The following is an 18,101-nucleotide window of genomic DNA, read 5'->3' on the forward strand; positions in this document are numbered from 1 at the left end:
AAAAAACCATGTAAGCGCACAGCGCGAAACTCCCAAAGTTCTGAGCAGCGCGGTATCATCATTACCTTCTTTCCCGCATTATTTTTGAGTCGCGCGTTTGGAGGATCACCTGGTTTTCAGGGAGAACAGTCGTATCCAGAAAAGTTTAAAGGTGAACTAAAATATTTTGACTGCCAATGGGGGGGGGAGGGGAGGAATCATTTGAATACTACGGAGCATTATGGGGGATCAGGCAAATTCCATTGTGACACAACCAAAGCCTCCAACACTCAAGTAGATCCTTAGAGATTGTGCTAATAGAAAAGAAAGAAAAGAAACACAAAGCAATCCAAATGTTGTATTCATTGCTAATAACATAACCATATTTTCGATTCTTTATCGTAAGTTACACATTTATTCTGCTAAAACAGAACTAACTACTGTTATTTTGTGGCCTGTGAAAATAGACTGAACCATGGATCAATCTTTGAGACCAAGCAATTCATGGCTGTGCTTATGTTCCCTTCAAAAACTAAAATATGCTGATTAGGCTAGCAGTGCTACTTTTAATAAAAAGTGCTAAGATCATGCTGGCTTTTACAAATAATTCCAAAAAATAAGCTAGCACAATCTGTAAGGGCCAATACCCAAGGACAATTTATAAGACAAAAGACATTTTCAAAAAAATCAACCTTTTGGAAGGGTTTCAGTCTCCATTTGCACTCTGTACTGAGTTAATTATAATATTGTTCCTCGTAAAAATTGCTCAAAAAGTGACTCTTGAAGGAGTTATTCATTTCATTTACTCCTTATTGGCCTTCCACTTGAGACAGTACAGTTACTCTGGTCTCATTCAACCCTAAGAGTAGTTCAAGGTTTTTTTGTCTCTAGGTTCCATGGGCGCTACGTTATATACGAGATGCACGGGATACACGAAAGCAAATGGGTGAATAAAATGATAAAATAAAGCCACTGTGTTTATTTATTTTAGTTTGCTTCAGTCTTTTTGTTTCTTCATGACGGAAAGCGGTGCGGCGTGTGGCGCTGTTGGTACGTCATGTAAGGAGTGAAGCGTACAAGCACCCAATCCTCTCTCTTGAGAAGAATAACAAGATGGCGGCCGAACCATCGGAAACTCAATTAGGTCTTTCGTGGCATGATAGTGCGTGGATTCCGGTTCTCAATCCTGATAATGTTTTGGAATATTTTTCACAAAGAACGAACCCCTTTTATGATCGCACATGCAATAATGAAGTCGTTAAAATGCAGCGACTCGACCCGTCAACCTTGTCGTAAGTATGGAAGTAATTTCTCGTGTAAAGTAAGAGGTATGATCATATCGGAGGGTAGATCTGAAAAGAGTCGTTATTGACGGAAATGTCTGACGTTTCGATAAACTAACGAATCCTCAGCATCAGTCTACCAAAAGCAGTCTTTTTAGAATTACCTCCTACTTTTGGATTCAAACGTACCATTCTTGAAATTAAAGGTTCGTAGATTTTTATCAGAATGAGAGACGACAATTTTCAATGGTTAAACTGTAAAATGGAGATTCAGTTTTTATTACGTCTGCCGACCTTTGCGATGTAATATTCTACTTTCACGTGGCCCGTAAATGTACGTGTAAATTTAGATAATTCTTTCTTTGTTGATGCAAGAAAGGCATATTTTTTTTATTTATTGCACTATATAAGGTGTGAACGTCGCCTGGACATACTCAACCCACAGCAGCTTACTTTTCAGAGGAAATTTTTAAGGAAGTGAACCTAGGGCTGATGATGTGGGATGATTAAGTTCACATACTGAGATGAACTTGGTGTGATCTGGCAAAGTTCACCCTGGTTGTTGGGTTGGAATGTTCTTGGTTAAAATTTCTGATATAATTTTAAAATATTGCATTCTTTTACAGAACAATAATTCAATACTTGCATTCTTAGCTTGCCTCTTATTATGATTTTATGAGACTAGTAAGATAAATCAAATGAAGAAGTGCAATATCAATGCCAGTATGTGAGCAATATCACGCCTACCCCTCCCCTGCCCCAACATCAGCCCAAACCTATCAACAGTTGACTGTTGTTGTGTTAACCCTTTTACTTCCATGAGTGATTAAGACAGAGTTACTCCTTACAATATCAATGCAATATCAACCAGATAAGTGATGAGAATAAATAAAAATATCAATTTGGGGTTAATTAGTTGATTCAATACTAAATTCTCTAAACTAACATTATAAGAATTGTGTGGTTGACAATAAGGAGAATTACATATTTGATTTGGGAGTGAAAGGGTTAAGGGAGGGGTACATGTGCAGTTACTCACATACTGACATTGATCTTGAGTGCTGAGGTGGGATCATGGGAAGTGAACGAGCCCAATTTACTAAACTTGTAGTCAATGGGGTTCATTGTGGCTGTTATCCTACTGCTTTTAAAAATCATGTATTAACTGTGAATGCTTTGTGGATTTGCACATGCTTAGTCAAATTGTCGTTATTAAATTAGTTTACTTTTGTTTTCTTAAAGTACCATGACAGGAATTGAATACGTAGTTCTTCATGTTCAAGATCCAATCCTATATGTCATTAGAAAACAACACAGAATTTCCCCAACTCAAGGTATCTTAATTTGTAATACACTGGTTAAGATCTCTTTTTCAATATACTGGTCATGTATACAATTTAGTGGTAGACTGATTATCACATGCATGATGAAATGTAAAACTGCTACAAATTCTGATTCACTGCTAGATTCTCCCTTCAAAATGGTTTGTGTTCCCATGTGAAATGGAGAGAGAAGGTCGGTTAATCCCCTTGACCTTGTCTCAGGGATTATTCAGCGATATTTATCTGGCTTTCGGTGAATAATTGTCTAAGGAAATGTTTAGTGGCTTTGGGAGAGAATTCACAATTAGATCTTAGGAATGAAAGGCTAACCATGTGTTGCGGTGTAACAATTGCCATTTATCATAAAAGTAACCAAAATTATAGTGTTCAAGTAAGGTGTAGTTGTTAAGAGGTTTGGGTGCAATACCTGGCCTGCTCATTCTGCTGTGTTCATTGGTTGGACACTGTTCTCTCACAGTGCCTCTCTGGAGGCACCCAGGAGTATAAATGGGTACCAGTGAAGGGAGTGTTGACCTGTACTGGAACAGAATCCCACCCTGGTGGAGAGAGACCAGGATAAGTATTAGCTCCTAATGGGGCCCCTCTGCTTAAGTGCAGATTCTAACCCTTTCTTTGATTGCCTGTTTGCAGTTACTCCACTTGCAGATTACTACATGTTGGCAGGAGTGGTTTACCAAGCACCCGATCTTTGCTCAGTCATAAATTCCAGACTGGTTAGTAAAAAGTGATTAGACTTGTTAACTGATGAAGCCTTTTTTCTTTCTTATAATATCATCCTCCTAAGAGTGGAAAATGTTTTGCTCTCAAAGAAATGTCAATAAACATTGAGTAAAGCTATAAAGCTATTAGGCCATTGTTGACTTTTTATAGGCTTTCTCTTTGCTAAAACTTTTTGCTCCCAAGATTTCATTAGTTATTCGCCTTACAGTCTGCTATAGTCAAATTATATCATGTAAGTTTGAAGAATTTGGTATTGGATCAACTAATTATCCCTTATTTGTAATTTTCACTATTTTTATTCTTATCACTTGTTTGCTTGATATTGTGTGGAGAAATTCTTTATTCTGTTGGCTGAAAATTAAGTTCTGTTCTTACTTTGTTTTACCTCCTCACATATCAGAAATATTCTTGGCCAACAGCTCTAGAAACACATGCAATTTGTAAATACAAACTACAAACCATCATTTGTTTTTGATTTTAGATGGTTTTGGGAGTAGGGTGTCTTGGAACAGGGGGGGGGGGGATTTTACCCCCCATTTCCTCACATTTTAGCCTTGACTGAAGCCTTTAAGCTTTTATACCAAGCAAAATCATCAGTCTGAAAGTGTTGTTTTATGCTTCCCCAGCTGTCTACCTTGCACCACATACAAGCAGCTTTTGATGAAGGTGAATGTTGTATGAGTAAAATATTCAAGAATACATGGAAATTTCTGACTCTTAGTCAATAGAGACAGTCAATGTGTCATTTATTTTGCCTTATACAGCTTTATTAACAGTTAGCAATGTCCAAGGTAAATAGCAATTCAGTGATGTAAGGGATCAGGGCTGATGGAAAAGGGAAGGGGTCAGTATTTGAGGAGTGAGTTCTGGGCAAGGAATGAAATGATACGAGGGGTTTAATTGAGAATTAAAGGTGTGGGAGTGGCAATTGTTGGAAGGGGACTTGGAATTCAGGGGTGGGGAGTTGGATTTGAGGGGAGAGGATGGGAATTTTAGGGGTGGGAAGTGGGCATTGAGGGGTGGGCAGTGGGTATTGAGGGGTGGGTAGTGGGTATTGAGGGGTGGGTAGTGGGTATTGATGGATGGGAAGTGGGTATTGAGGGGTGGGCAGTGGGTATTGAGGGGTGGGAAGTGGGTATGAGGAGTGAGAGGTGAAACTTGAGTTAAACCATTGCAAGCATTAAACAACATGCTTGTTTGAGACTTGCACAAGATGTAGCTCTTGTTGTTATCATTAAATGTTGGCTGGTTCAAAGAAAGTGTTTAGAGTGACTGAGTTCAAAATTTTTTTGGTTATAAACAGCGTCATCATACTCCAGGTATCATCCATCGAAAGGTTACTGGTGGGAGTTTAAAGATAAACAACAGAAACATTTGACAGGTGAGCCTTTCAAGTACCAAGCTGAAAAAATAATCTCTGCTAAGAAGTGACGAGTTTATACTCAGAAAATGACGTTGTTTGGTTAAAGTTTTGCATCTGATTGGTTGGGAGAATGTTGGGAGTTTTCTGGACCAATCACAGTGCAAAAGAAGCAAAACAATGCCATCCCAGATTACTTTCCACACCTCATTGACATTTGCTCAAAAGCGCGGGAAAAAGCGCGGGAAAAAGCGAGTGACCAAAGCAATCGTAGATTACGTTTGCCTTTCAATTGAAAATTGCTCTTTGTATCCCTTGGCTTAAATTATTAGCTAACTTCCTTGTTGTACAATACTTGTTTACTCTGTTTTTTTGTTTGTTTTTTTACTGTAGCTTCTAAACGGAACCAAAGTAACAAGAATAAGACGGCGAGGGATCCCGATAAAGAGCCTAGTTCACAGTTTCAACGGGAAGGTGTTCACATGTTGCTTGGGGAACTTTCAAGAAAGTTTCCACCACAGTTTCTTCAAGGCCAGACTTCCACAGGTAATCAAAACGCAATTATTAAGGTTTACACGCCGACGCAAATGATTTGATGTGAAGGATATACACAAAATCGAAGTACAGTATAAACAATTTCGAGGTAATTCCACAGTTCTTATGTGTAGGTGCCTTCGTTTTATACCACATCACGAGAGAGAAATCTCTAATCCCTGTAGAATTCCTTTGAGTTGTATCCTGTACATTGCCCTGAAAAACCTCCAACGATATATTGGTTCCAAGGGCATCCTTGGGGTGTCCCTCTTGGTTAGAAACGCTTTTGTTTTACGTGATGAGTCTTTAAATTGATTGATCGAGAAAACTCGTGCCACCCTTTCAACCAATTAGATGCAAAGCTGAAACCATTTGCGTAACTTGAGGCCGGTCACGTGTTTTTTGAGTTCCCATAATTTACCTACCTTTGCTTTGATTGGCTATTGCTGTTCGAGTATCATGACACAATCGAAAAGCGCTCTTGATGATACCTGAACAGAGATGTCCAGTAAAATTGGCTCAAAAATTCAAAATGGCATTAAATCTTGTGGGATGTGTAGGTAGAAAGCTACATACTCAAACTACTTTCCTTCAAGACGCTTTGCATTTAGAATAATTCCAGAGAAGCTAACTACGACAAGAAATATCTTCAAAGGGAAAATATCATTTGAACCTTTTTATTTGTTGTTTTGTTTTCATCCAGGCCAAGTCAAGAAGAACGGAGACAAAAATTCTAATGACGACAGTGAATCGAAAGAGGCAGATTCTTCAGCATCTGCAGAACCGCTTCCAAATGGTGCTACTGTGACCGGGGGCTCAGGCACCAACGTGTCACGTGGTTCTCTTAACTCGCATCAGGCCATCAAGAGAACAGCGAGTACTGATTCCTCCACAAAACCACCCCCAGGCAAGAAAAAGAAAATTTAAACCAACTTGAGAACTTGAAAAGTAGGAATATTACTAAAAGATACAAGAAACTGCAGACTTATCTTGAAAACATTAGAGAAAATCTGGCAGACTCCAAGAGAAAGCAAGTTGTTCCATGAGCACAGTCCCTTCTTAACCTGACAGGCTCGTTCTCGGGTAAACACTAAACACAGGAGTAAACAGGTGGAATATTGGGAGAGTGGCCTGGGCGCAAGCGTGGGATGATAACCCTGCAGTGGAATCACATTTCACCAAAGAGGGTCCCATTGTCTAAAACAGGACAACCGCACTTGTCCACAACAAGGAGTAATAGAGACAAAAGCAACCAAATACCACTGGGTTGTGTCGCATCTGCTAGGAATTAGTTATGTATAAATGTTGATAAAATAAATTGAATCCAGAAACAGATCGCAGTTGATCCTCTCTTGCTTTAACCTGGATCAGTCCATAGTGACACCCCACACACTACCCCCGCCCCTCCCCCTCCGGCATCTTTGCAAATATTCTTTATTGTCCTGTATAAATTTCACAGGTGCTGTTGTTGTTGTTGTTGTTGTTTTTTAATTAACATTGGCGTTCTTAGCTGGAATGCTGTTACTACAAAATTACTTTCTGATTAATGTTTTCATCATACTTTCAGTATATTTCCTTAATTCAATATGCACAAAAATATATTGTACTAGTTGGAGCTCACAAACTACAGAAGCACTCACTACAAAACGAAAAAATGTGTCACAGTAGTGTTACTATCACTGGTCCTGCATTCCCATAATTACAGTCCCTATTTATACTCTAATTCAGATGACAAAAAAAAATACAAGTTAACAGGAGGAAAGTACCATGGATTATGACCGAAGGGAAGTTAAGAGCTACGCCAACACCAACAGCGAGGACTAGGCTCTAATAATTCACTCCCCTAAAGCCAGTATTAAGAAGAAAAGTTCAAAGTCGGAGATTTTTTCCTTTCGCATTTGCAGTGAATTTGTAGCTCTTAATGTACGTGATGGTAATTTTTTTTTCTGGTTTATACTTATTTTTCACTATTTTTAATTTCCTAAAGGTGCCTACATATAGCTAGTAATGTTCACAGAAAAAGCAGACCAGAGCGTAAGATTGAAGTAAAAGGAAAAAGTAATCATTATGAAAGCTTGGTCTGGTAATCTCAGCAAACATCAGTGTTGACTAAAATCGTGAATGGCGTTCAAAAAATAGAAGCGGGAAAAACAGTTAACTCTTTACGCGCCTCTCGCGTCGGTTCTGACAATTTTCGTGTGGAGAGTATCCTTAGGTATTAGTACTTTTTTGTTTGTTTTCTCTACAATATTTTTTAACCACGGATTCGGATAATTCATTTTTTTACATTAAAATTTACTAAATAATGTCGCTTTGAAAGAAACGAAAAAGAATGATTATTCATCCTATTGTTCATCTTAAATCAATCATCCTCAATCCCTTTCAAATCTTTCAATTCACATTTTGGGAATATTTTCTGTAAATTACGAATGTTCAACTATTCCTCAAGTTGAAGGTAATTTTTTCTTGGCCGAGTGCAACTCCAGAGAGCGTGACACCCTTTAAGAATCAAGCAAAGCCACGTTTTTAAAAATAGTCAACTCTTACAAAGTACTACGGCCAACTCCGAACTCGTTCACTCCTATTATCAATCAGTTAACTCTCCTTTCTCACTACTATATATTCTGTTGAAACTAGTTCTGAGAATTTGCAAGGCGAGGTAAGAGTAAGATGATGGTGGTTATAGAAGACTTTGCCATTTCCGTCCCTTCACACCAGCAAGTGGTACACCTCAACCGTGTTTCGCTCGCACCTCTTGCATATGCTTGGTGTGTTGCTGAACAATTTCCTCCACAACTGAAGGATCCGCTAAGGTGGAAACGTCGCCCAGTTCATCGGGTTTATTCTGGGCTACCTTCCTCAAAATACGACGCATTATCTTTCCAGACCGGGTCTTTGGAAGACCAGACACAACCTAAGGAAAAGAAAACCGGGTTCGATTAAAGAGAGGTAATATATGTTAGTTTCCAGGCCACCCTCCGGAATATCAGATTGAAATGGTAAACAATAGCTCGGTAAGAAAATCGGAAGTGAAAGTTTTTACAACAGACTATCCTTTGAATCCTTTCAAATTTCCAAACTGCAAGACGCCAAATAGAGTACCGACGCTTCCGATATGCTTCGTACGTAACGAATTCCAAGAATCATAACAGCTCGCTGAGAAACCCAATCGGCAATTACAATCGGAGTCAGGTGCGGGGAAATATACAACAAGTGTCAGTGGCGGGAAATCATGAAGATTAGAACAGGTGCCAACCAGAGAATTAATGAAGGTGAAAAAAGGAAAAAAAAAAGAAAAAAAAAAAAACCGGCGTCACAAAGCGGTGAAATGGGTAACGAGTCCAAGCATGGAAAATTCGTTAACGATGCCAAGGACGGAAACTCGTAACCCTTTCCAAGGGTGGAAAAGTACTTAAACTATTCCAAGCGTTCTGAATCAGACCCTCGTCAAATTCGGTTACTTACACACTTTCTTAATTAGTGTGCTAAGCACGAAAAAAATTAAGCGGTACCCCCTACCCCGCCCCCTAAAAAAAAGGTAAAAGATGTTGAGGGTTCAAGGCGCAACCGGCACTAATAAATCCCCCACGTTCTAAATTTCAGAGACGAAGAGTCGCGTCTCAAACACAAATTAAAATCAGAGAAGAATTACCTGAATGACTTCTGGGACAGCAAAGGAACCTATCTTCTCTCGGACGATGGCTTTCAGTTCTTTTCTTAAATCTTCCGCAGAAATTGTGGCGTCGTCCTTTAGTGTTGCATACGCATAAATACCTAGCAAAAACACCAACCAAATATACAGCTGTTTGTCTCTTAACAAGCCAAGGTGATATAAATGAAGTGATCTAAACAAGGTGATATAAATAGCTTGCCCGGGAACAGTTCGCCGAGAAAGAGGTTAATTCTTTGAGATTGAGTGGCCTATGATTTCCATTGAGATCTTCCCCCCCCCCCACCCCCTCCCCCCCTTCCCAAGTTTCTGTCACATGATGCGACTAGAATTAGGTCGACTTCTCCTGGGTGGAGGAAAAAAAAAATTCAACCAGTCCATTACATTTGTAGGAACTTGAAACCTTAACATTCTCTTAAATTGAAAGTAAAACCTTGGTCAGTTTACTATTTCTAAAGAATGTCACACTGAGATACTAAGAAACCGACCTTCTCCTTTCACAGGATGTGGAAATCCAACGACAGCAGATTCAGCGACTGATTTGTGATAATCCTGGAGAAAAAGTGAATAAAAATAATTTGGTAATGAGAAATAGTAAACATAACATGCATAAAGAATAAAGGGGTAAGTTTCTAAAGAAACTGTGGTGCTGCGTCGGTGGGAGAGTATAGCAGGTAATTTAGTGTTAACAACTGGGTTGAAAACGTAAATTAGCCACCGTAAAGGGTAAAAAAGCTGACGTTTCGAGCGTTAGCCCTTCGTCAGAGCGATTGAAAGAAAGGCAGATTTTAGGCAGTGACTAATGTCGCGTTAAACAGAGATGATTTTCATCAAATAAGAAATCTAGAGAAATGACTTTTGTGGGTTAACATTGGAATCGATCAAATCTCACAATTTTAAAACAATCATTGCTTACCATGGCGTCTTCGATTTCTGCTGTTCCCAGGCGCTTGCCACTGACGTTGATGACGTCATCCATCCTTCCCGTAATTCTGTAGTCTCCGTCCTTGTCTCGTAAAGCACCGTCACCGGTAAAGTAAAATCCTGAAAACGGGTAAAATTGGTGACCAACAAGGTATTGCACTGACCGTCAGCGAAACCAAAGGCCAATCAAAATTCGAGCCTAAAATGTTTGTCTTCATCTGTCTATACCTCTGTGTCTTCTAAGGCAAACATGAAAACTACCTTAAAATTGAAAGAGGCTTAAAAAACTTAGTTAAGTTTAGCAGATAAGGGCAAAGATGCAATGAAAATCCAAAAAGGATCAAGGATGGCAGAGGCTGAAGAAGATTAACAAAGATCACCCACGAGTAAATTGAAAATGAAGCAAAGTTTCTGAAGAGAAACAGACCGTAACGTAGTTACTGCAACCGGTATGCAGCGCGGGAAAACATGCGAACGGTGCGTAAGGCGGGAAAATGGACTGCCAGGTCTTAGACGTGGGCCGGAAACAGCCGATGCAAAACGCTCGAAAATTAGATAAGCGTATTTTAATAACCGAATAAGCTGTTCGATCTGAACACTGCAGTAAAGCATAACAACCAGATTTCGTTTCCTTACTTAACTACATAATACTTTTTTGATATCAGTATTCACATTACAAAGAGCATACCTTTGAAAGGATTGTAATAGGTGTCTAGAAACCGCTGATGATGACCATATATGGTGCGAGACATACTGGGAATCGATGTACGTATACACAAGGCGCCTTTCACGTCGTTTCCAGTCAGCTCTCGACCCTGTGACAGTCATTGAACAGACATTGAATTGAAATTTTAAGAGAATAGCAAGGACAGGGATGGCAATGACAGGAAATAGCAAAGACTGAATCCCTTATTGGTTTAGTTTTCACTGCTGTATAAGAAACTCCCAATCCATCGTTTGATATGATGTTATTCTACCCCAGAGCCGTTTCTAACATTAACGGAGATTGGATTAGACAGGAGTTTAAATAATGTTTTCCATAAGCGACTGCTGATGATGTAATAGGCGGCTATGCCAGGAAAATGGGCCGTAAAGCAAAACCTAAACACGAGAGTAAGCTTGTAGGCTACACCGACGGCGGTGAGAGGTCTTCTAGGATAGAGGCACCCAAGGTTAGGGTGAGGGTTAGGTTGCATTGTGTGCAAAAGGTTTTAAGTGTCGAGAGACAATATATACTTTGCAGAGAGACTATGAGTAGTCCCTCCTTTCTGGCGAAGATAAAAAATCAGAGAAAAAAATTGATAGTAGTGAGCTGCGCGGAACTCTAGGAGTGAGGCTCAGAGTTCTGCGCGGCGTAGTAACCACTCTAAGTTAATTCGCTGATTCTTTTTTTCCTAACTCACACGACGGACTTTGCCGAGAAGGAGGGAATACTCGTAGCCTAATTTCGCAGACTAATCTATCGACGATTTACTTCCAATACCTTCTCATCCAGTAGGACAGGTTCCGCTCCAAAGAAAGGTCTGGTGGGAAATTCCGGTTTGAGGGGTGAATCATCTGGTGCAGGTCTGGGAGATAGGAGAATACCACCGGTCTCTGCAAGACAAAAAACAAAACAAGACGTGTCAAAAATGGTTTACCTGATAATTACGCATTAACTAGCTTCTTATTTATTTCTTATCGTTCGTCTATGCATAAAAAGCCTCGGCCATAGAAAGAGATTGCCCTTCTGGAAACACATACTTCCCAGATACTACTGTAGTTGAGGGGCTACTTCCAACTGAGCTGCGAGCAGAGATAACTTTAATAGGTTCTTAATTCTCGCACGTGAATCTGATCACAATTAATTGAAATAAGTGAAGAACACGGTAAACTTAATGAAGTGTATTCTCACCTGTCTGCCACCACGTGTCCACGATGGCACATCGCTTCTCCCCAACAACATCGTGGTACCAGTACCAAGCCTCCGCATTGATTGGCTCACCAACTGTGTTTTTCAATGAAAAAAATTCACTTGACCAAACCAAGACAAAAGAAAAGAGGTGCTCCTCACCGTGTTAGGTGTGACTCGTTGCTCAAATTTTAAGATTAATTAATGACAGGAAATATATGTTACTATAGATTCAAGAGACCTTAACGATTCACATTCATATTGCTTGGAAAAAATCGTTCCCCTTTCCCTCGCTTTGTTAGGCGTCGCTCCGCAAGCATCTTGTTCCCGCTGTTTATTCGCTGACTTAACGCCTGAAAGAAGCAACTTTTTAAATTGTTTTTCAACAATTTTTTTGTTAAGAGCTGCTGTCCGCATAGGTAATCGTGCACCGTTGCCAAGTTCCGCCCTTATGACCTGAATTTTAGGATCCAATCCCAAGTTGCGGAGCTCGAATTTACACGTCCAACTACCTCAACTATCAAAAAATTTCATTGTGCCCGAGAATTTAGCCCAGTTAGTGATGCTAAGATAACTAACCTGTTCCCAGAAGTTTCAAAGACGATCTGTCATACTTTGTGACATAAGAATTGCTTGATTTCAGTAACAATCTTATTGCAGTCGGTGCGCCGTAGAACTGATTCACCCGCAGTCTCTCCACCATTTCCCAATAGCGTCCCGGGTCTGGATATGTAGGGGTGCTCTCAAACAGAACCGTGGTGGCCCCATTAGATAATGGGCCATATACAACATATGTGTGCCCTGTGATCCAACCAATATCAGCTACACAGCCAAAAATGTCACCAGGGTGGTAATCAAACACATACTGAAAAAAACGTTGTAAAAGCATAAATTTAACTAGCATAATGGCTTCAGCATCACCTTGGAGTGATAGTGAAATTGGTTTCATTCTCTGCTCCATTGCTTAAGGAAAAATATTTGCAACATCAATATGGCTCTAAATCACATTCAGCCAAAACTGAACTCAGCAAAACAGCAACTAAGGATAAGGCTCCTTGAATAAACTCTCTTTAGTTGTAATTTTAACCTTTTTAAAGAACTCACTTGCTGTGACATTTAGGAAAGCAGACAATCCACACAATCCAAAAAATTGCAACTCAAAAGACTCTTTAGGATAGAAGTTTATAATTTACAAAAAGGGATGTATATCATGAACATCAACTGGAAAATCTTACCTTGTGTGTTAATTTAGCATAGAGAAGGTACCCAGCCTGTGTATGGACCACACCCTTTGGCTGTCCTGTGCTACCAGATGTGTACAATAAGAACAAAATGTCTTCACTATCCATTTCCTCAGGTTCACACTCCGTCGACTGTTTACTCATTTCCTACATGAACAAGGTAACAACAGTTACTACTTGAGATTACTGTTAACATAAACAGTTTTAATAAGCAGCACAAACAAGGTTAGAAGTACAATACTTATTTTATTTTTTTTTTTCAAAGAGCATGGGGGAGGAGGTTGGAAATTTTGTTCCTACAGTATTTAGGGAAACAGCCAAAATGAAGATGTTGTGGCCAGGAGCTCTATCAACTGAGCTAAAAAAGAACACTCATTAATGCAAATGGTCAAATTCAAGCTTAGGGTCTCATTTCTTGTTTACTCTGCCTCATACAGTGTATTCACCATCATTAAATCTATCAGAAAGGAGAAAAAAATCCATCTACAGCTATATTAACCAGAAATTTGACCTACGTCATTTGCAGGTCAAGCCATATCCATGTGAGAAGCAATCTGAGATTGAGGAATTAACTAAACTTACCTTGATAAAATTACAGTCCCAGTAAAATATTAAATAGGAAAGTTACCTTCTCAAGAGGAATGTCCATTTTTCCCATAGGAACATTTGCTCCAGTACGACTGGCAACAAACACTCGCTTTACACATGGACTGGCAGCCACAGCTTTGTCAACCATCTGTTTTAGCTCACCAACCTTTCCACCTCGCACCACTTGATCTGCTGTGATCACAGTTTCAGCCTTTGCTATGTAACAAAATACATAAAATTACACTTCCCAAAACAACATACCTTCCATGAGAGTCATATCTCGATTGCCTAGTTAACTAGAATTACTTGTACAAGTCAAATGCCATTGCAATACAACATGTTTCAACACCAAAACTAACAGAAGTAGCCACATTAGCTACTAAGGGAAAATGAAAATATCACAACAACCTAATAAGAATTCAAAGGAAAATTTAGCAAACTGCACATGTCCCAGGTAAATGAAATTGACCAAATAGTGATTTAAAAAAAAAAAAATGGACACCCCTAACAAAGTTGAGTAGGGCAATGTTTTGCCCACTAATTGTGATTATACTTGGCTTAAAAAAGAGAACACAGATATTCAACTTACCATCATTTATTCTGCTGGCTAAAGCTTCTGAGCTGAACCCAGCAAATACGACACTGCAATTAAAAAAAAGCATAAATTAGCTTTGCATTAGGACAGGCCAAAGACAGGAAGCCATACCCTTTGTCACTTCCTTTCCTGTCGGTTGGGCTGGTCTAATTTCTATTTTTTTGTAACCTGAATCCTTTTTTTGCCTCACTACTGCTATCACACCATCCTCTAGCACTACTGTACTTTGTTTAACAAACTGAAGGTCTGAGACAGGTAAACACAGAAACCGGACATTTTCATTAATTTATAACTAATTTATAACTTTTGTCACACTAAGACATTAAACCCATGTTAAGACTTCATAAAATGTCTCTACCTATTTCAAGTAGATCTGTTTTATGATGTCAGGCAGTAAGCAAAAAAATGAATATTACTGCTTATAGTTACCCTATTACTGCCTAAAATTGCTTGGAATTCTTAAAAATCCAACAGATAAAAGGGTTTCCCTTCTGGTTTAAAATTTTCTTTTACGTCATGCTTCAAAGAAGGGAGATAAGTGTCCCTTAGTAAGTCTTTACCTGTGAGGTGCACCAATTCTTGCACAAGCCAACATGGCAGCAACAGCTAATGGACTGACTGGCATGTAGATACATACAACATCTCCTTTTTTGATTCCATGGCTCTTGAAAACATTTGCCATCTTGTTGACCATTTCATACAACTCTCTGAAAATTTATTAGAACAATTGTTCAACAAATCAGAGGTGAATAAGTGTTTTTAAAAAAGCTAAAATGCAGCCAATTAAATATCTGTGGAGGTCAATTTTTTTCATTGGCAAATACGGTAACCACAAGCACGGAAAAATATCCATTATACAGTATCCACAATATATACAGTAACCACATGCACAGAAAAATATCCATGGAAAGATACTGCTTGATTTCTTGCTTATTTCTTTTTGAGAACATTTCAAGATACGAGTCAAAAAAACAGTGTGGCTAATTTACAATAACCCTTTAACTCCCACAACCAACCAAGACTGAATTTCTCCTAACAATATCAATACAATAATAAGCAGACAAGTAATGAGAATAAAGAAAAATATCAATAAAGGGGATTATCAGCTGGTCCAATACCAAATTCTCCACACTAACAAGGCAGATTGTAATTGTAATTTTAAGGCAGAGAGTTGGGAGAATACCTGTAGGAGATCCTTTCCACATCCCCTGGTTCATCTTTCTCCCATATCAAGGCACAGCGATCAGGATCTGCCTCCATGTGTCTGTCAACACAGTTTACTAAAAAACACAATTCAAAATAATAAAGGGGGTAAGTTTCTAAAGAAACTGTGTGTGGTGCTGTGTCAGGGGGAGAGTATAACAAGGTAATTTGGTATTATCAAGTAAGTTGATAATGTATATTGGCCACAGTTAGGAGTTTCAAAGCTGACGTTTCAAGCATTAGCCCTTCATGAGAGTGAAAATGAATATTAGTCTTGCTTTGATTTGGCAGAGTATGCAAGCAAGCACATGAAAAACTTTGCAAGTATTTATGATATGAAATGACACAGGGATATAATAAATAGTGACCTTAGCAGAGGTACTGTAAATTCTCACCAGCTTCTGCTGGTTGATATAAATCCTAGCCAGCAACAGCTTGAGTTTAACTAAGCTCGCACTAAAATTAAGTGTAATAATAAAAAATATTAACCAAGATTTTAAGCTTTGTAGTAGGTAGGTAGGGTTACCCCAAGCATTTATCAGGCTTCCCTGATGATGCACCAGATTCCATTTACCTTCCTGGGTTAAGAGAGGCACTGTGAAAGTAACAAGTTTTGCCCAAGAACACAATATAGTACCTGGTCAAGTCTCAAGCCCACACCTCTCAACACTTAGTGTCAAGTGCACTCACCATCAGGCCACTGCACAAGGCTTTGGAGTTGTATTCTTAATCTCCAGGGTGACAGTTATATGAGACAAAAGTAACCTTCTTCTTACAACCTCATGCCAGTAATGAAGAGGAATCCAACAAAAAAATATCAGAAGAAGCATCAAAATCCAACAGAGAAGTGCTGCCAATAGATACAGGACAAAATTCTGTCCTTGAATATCCAATTTGTTATGTGAGAAACCAAACATACTGACTCCACTCAAACCCTGCTCTGTTTTGCAAATGGATCCTTTTTTTAATCAAATTCATCCTCTAACCTCCTAGAGTTCACCAGTAATTCTCCCTCCTAACTGCTACACATTTCCATATCAGTGAGGAGATTTTGGTATTGTGAACAAATAAGACCCCTAGCATCAGCTGTTCAAAAGTGGATAATGCTATCCACTGGATAAATATCTGCTCAGTGCAGTGTTTTACTAGCACTTGTCTGTTGGATAACAATTCATCCCTGAGATAACCCTATCTGTCCTTCGAACTAATAGGCCATGGCTGACAAGATTGTTTGTTCTTGTTGAATCTTTGGTTATATATATGGGTATAGTGAGGAGATGATAACTCACTTGTCAATTGTGTAGCTAATTAATAGCTAATTTTACAAAAAAAAGAAGAATAAAAGCCCTAACCAGGAATGCACCCTTATGCTACCTCTAATTTATGTTAGTCTCTATGAACAAGAATGATCTAACTTAAGTTAACATTAACTAGAAAGTAACCGCCCAATTACCCTCTCCACCCTAGGGAAATATTAATAGGACCTGATCCTAGACATTTCTCACTCAATACTCTCGCTCCAAGAATCTAGCGTACGATTAAGAAAGGTAAAAATCATCAACTATCTCTGTACCTGAAACATTGAGTTTGCCACCTAAAAACCATTTATGCTGGCCCTTTTGCAAATCTACGTCCATGACTGAATCGAAAGGTTTCATCCAATCTAACCGCGTCGCACCAAGCCGTCCCCAGAAAGTTTCGGGATCTTTGATACTTTGCTTATAAAGTTTTTCCCAATCAGAAGTGACATGATCGAGCTGAGGTGGAGCGTAGTCCTCTGTGAAGAAAGAAGACACTCGACGGCACAAGATAGAGGGTATTCTTGTGGGGATTAGCTTTCGTGTGACGGAAAACCCCGCCATCATTTAGAACTTGCAGAATATTGAATGGTTACTCAGGCGTTTAGCGCGTGACATCTGTTGTTTATCTAGAGGTACGCCCGAGCAGCACTAGTGACGACTTTCCGAGTCGGATGATTCAAAATCATGTTGCATGTTGGATGATTATCGGAAATTGTCGGCTAATTCCAATATGGCGGACTATTTCAGTAACACCATTTGCGATTTACAAACAGTTAGTCTTGCTGACGATTTGTATTCTCATGCAAAAAATAAATCCTGTCATATTCCATATATTTATGAACACAGCGTTATACAAGAGAGAGATGATTGAAGAATGTAGTGACTAATGGACTTTCAACCAATAAATTAATTATTAAAAAGCGCAAGCCCAAAAGCCCCCTGTTCCCTTATCCTATAGGCTCCAATAGTAATTGAGTTATGCTTCTTTAAATTTTTACTTTTGATTGTAAACAATTTTCTTGTTTTATTGCAATTCCATTTTTGTGAGACTTCTGTTTCTTACAACAAGGCATTCTGCGTTTTAGGTTATTCCGTCATCCCGCCGTTCCGCCATTCCATACTTTTCCCTTTCACTGTTCACTGTTCACTGTTCCCTCTTCAGTGAACTGAAAGTATCGTATTTTGCGGCTTGCTCGCAAAAAGAATCGCAAAAACCGGACACTTGTGTCCAAAATAATAAGGAGAGCACACGCCTGTCTGCATTTTTTGAAGTTTTTTTAGTCAACATTACAAACAAGATCATTTGTATTCATTATGCTAGTAGCATGTCTCTGTTGTTCGTAATTCTTCGCTCCCACAAATACACATTTATCATTCATCGCTGATTTAAATATTTTATTCGTTATCCATTTTTTAGCATCTACGACGAGACAGGGTCAGTACTTAAACGGATCGATCTAGACGTAAGC

At 39.0% G+C, this 18,101-nt stretch overlaps 2 protein-coding genes across 2 annotated transcripts; one reads left to right on the plus strand and one right to left on the minus strand.

Moving 5' to 3' along the window:
* Nucleotides 1-15: 15 nt before the first annotated feature.
* Nucleotides 16-6,545, plus strand: LOC131786558 (mediator of RNA polymerase II transcription subunit 6-like). Its single transcript, XM_059103611.2, has 8 exons — nucleotides 16-151; nucleotides 971-1,271; nucleotides 2,505-2,596; nucleotides 3,236-3,318; nucleotides 3,952-3,991; nucleotides 4,629-4,706; nucleotides 5,079-5,231; nucleotides 5,923-6,545. Exons 2-8 carry the CDS (start codon nucleotides 1,093-1,095, stop codon nucleotides 6,144-6,146), a joined length of 849 nt encoding a protein of 282 aa, XP_058959594.2. The 5' UTR covers nucleotides 16-151; nucleotides 971-1,092; the 3' UTR covers nucleotides 6,147-6,545.
* Nucleotides 6,546-6,682: 137 nt separating this feature from the next.
* On the minus strand, nucleotides 6,683-17,226 carry LOC131786561 (acetyl-coenzyme A synthetase 2-like, mitochondrial). Its single transcript, XM_059103614.2, has 14 exons — nucleotides 16,905-17,226; nucleotides 15,312-15,408; nucleotides 14,689-14,835; nucleotides 14,123-14,175; nucleotides 13,574-13,749; nucleotides 12,940-13,092; nucleotides 12,284-12,569; nucleotides 11,708-11,800; nucleotides 11,297-11,409; nucleotides 10,502-10,628; nucleotides 9,806-9,933; nucleotides 9,378-9,441; nucleotides 8,872-8,993; nucleotides 6,683-8,133 (listed from the first exon to the last, which is right to left on the minus strand). Exons 1-14 carry the CDS (start codon nucleotides 17,194-17,196, stop codon nucleotides 7,951-7,953), a joined length of 2,034 nt encoding a protein of 677 aa, XP_058959597.2. The 5' UTR covers nucleotides 17,197-17,226; the 3' UTR covers nucleotides 6,683-7,950.
* Between the last annotated feature and the right edge of the window lie 875 nt (nucleotides 17,227-18,101).

Source organism: Pocillopora verrucosa, chromosome 7 (assembly GCF_036669915.1).
Source record: "Pocillopora verrucosa isolate sample1 chromosome 7, ASM3666991v2, whole genome shotgun sequence".
Classification (NCBI taxonomy): domain Eukaryota; kingdom Metazoa; phylum Cnidaria; class Anthozoa; order Scleractinia; family Pocilloporidae; genus Pocillopora; species Pocillopora verrucosa.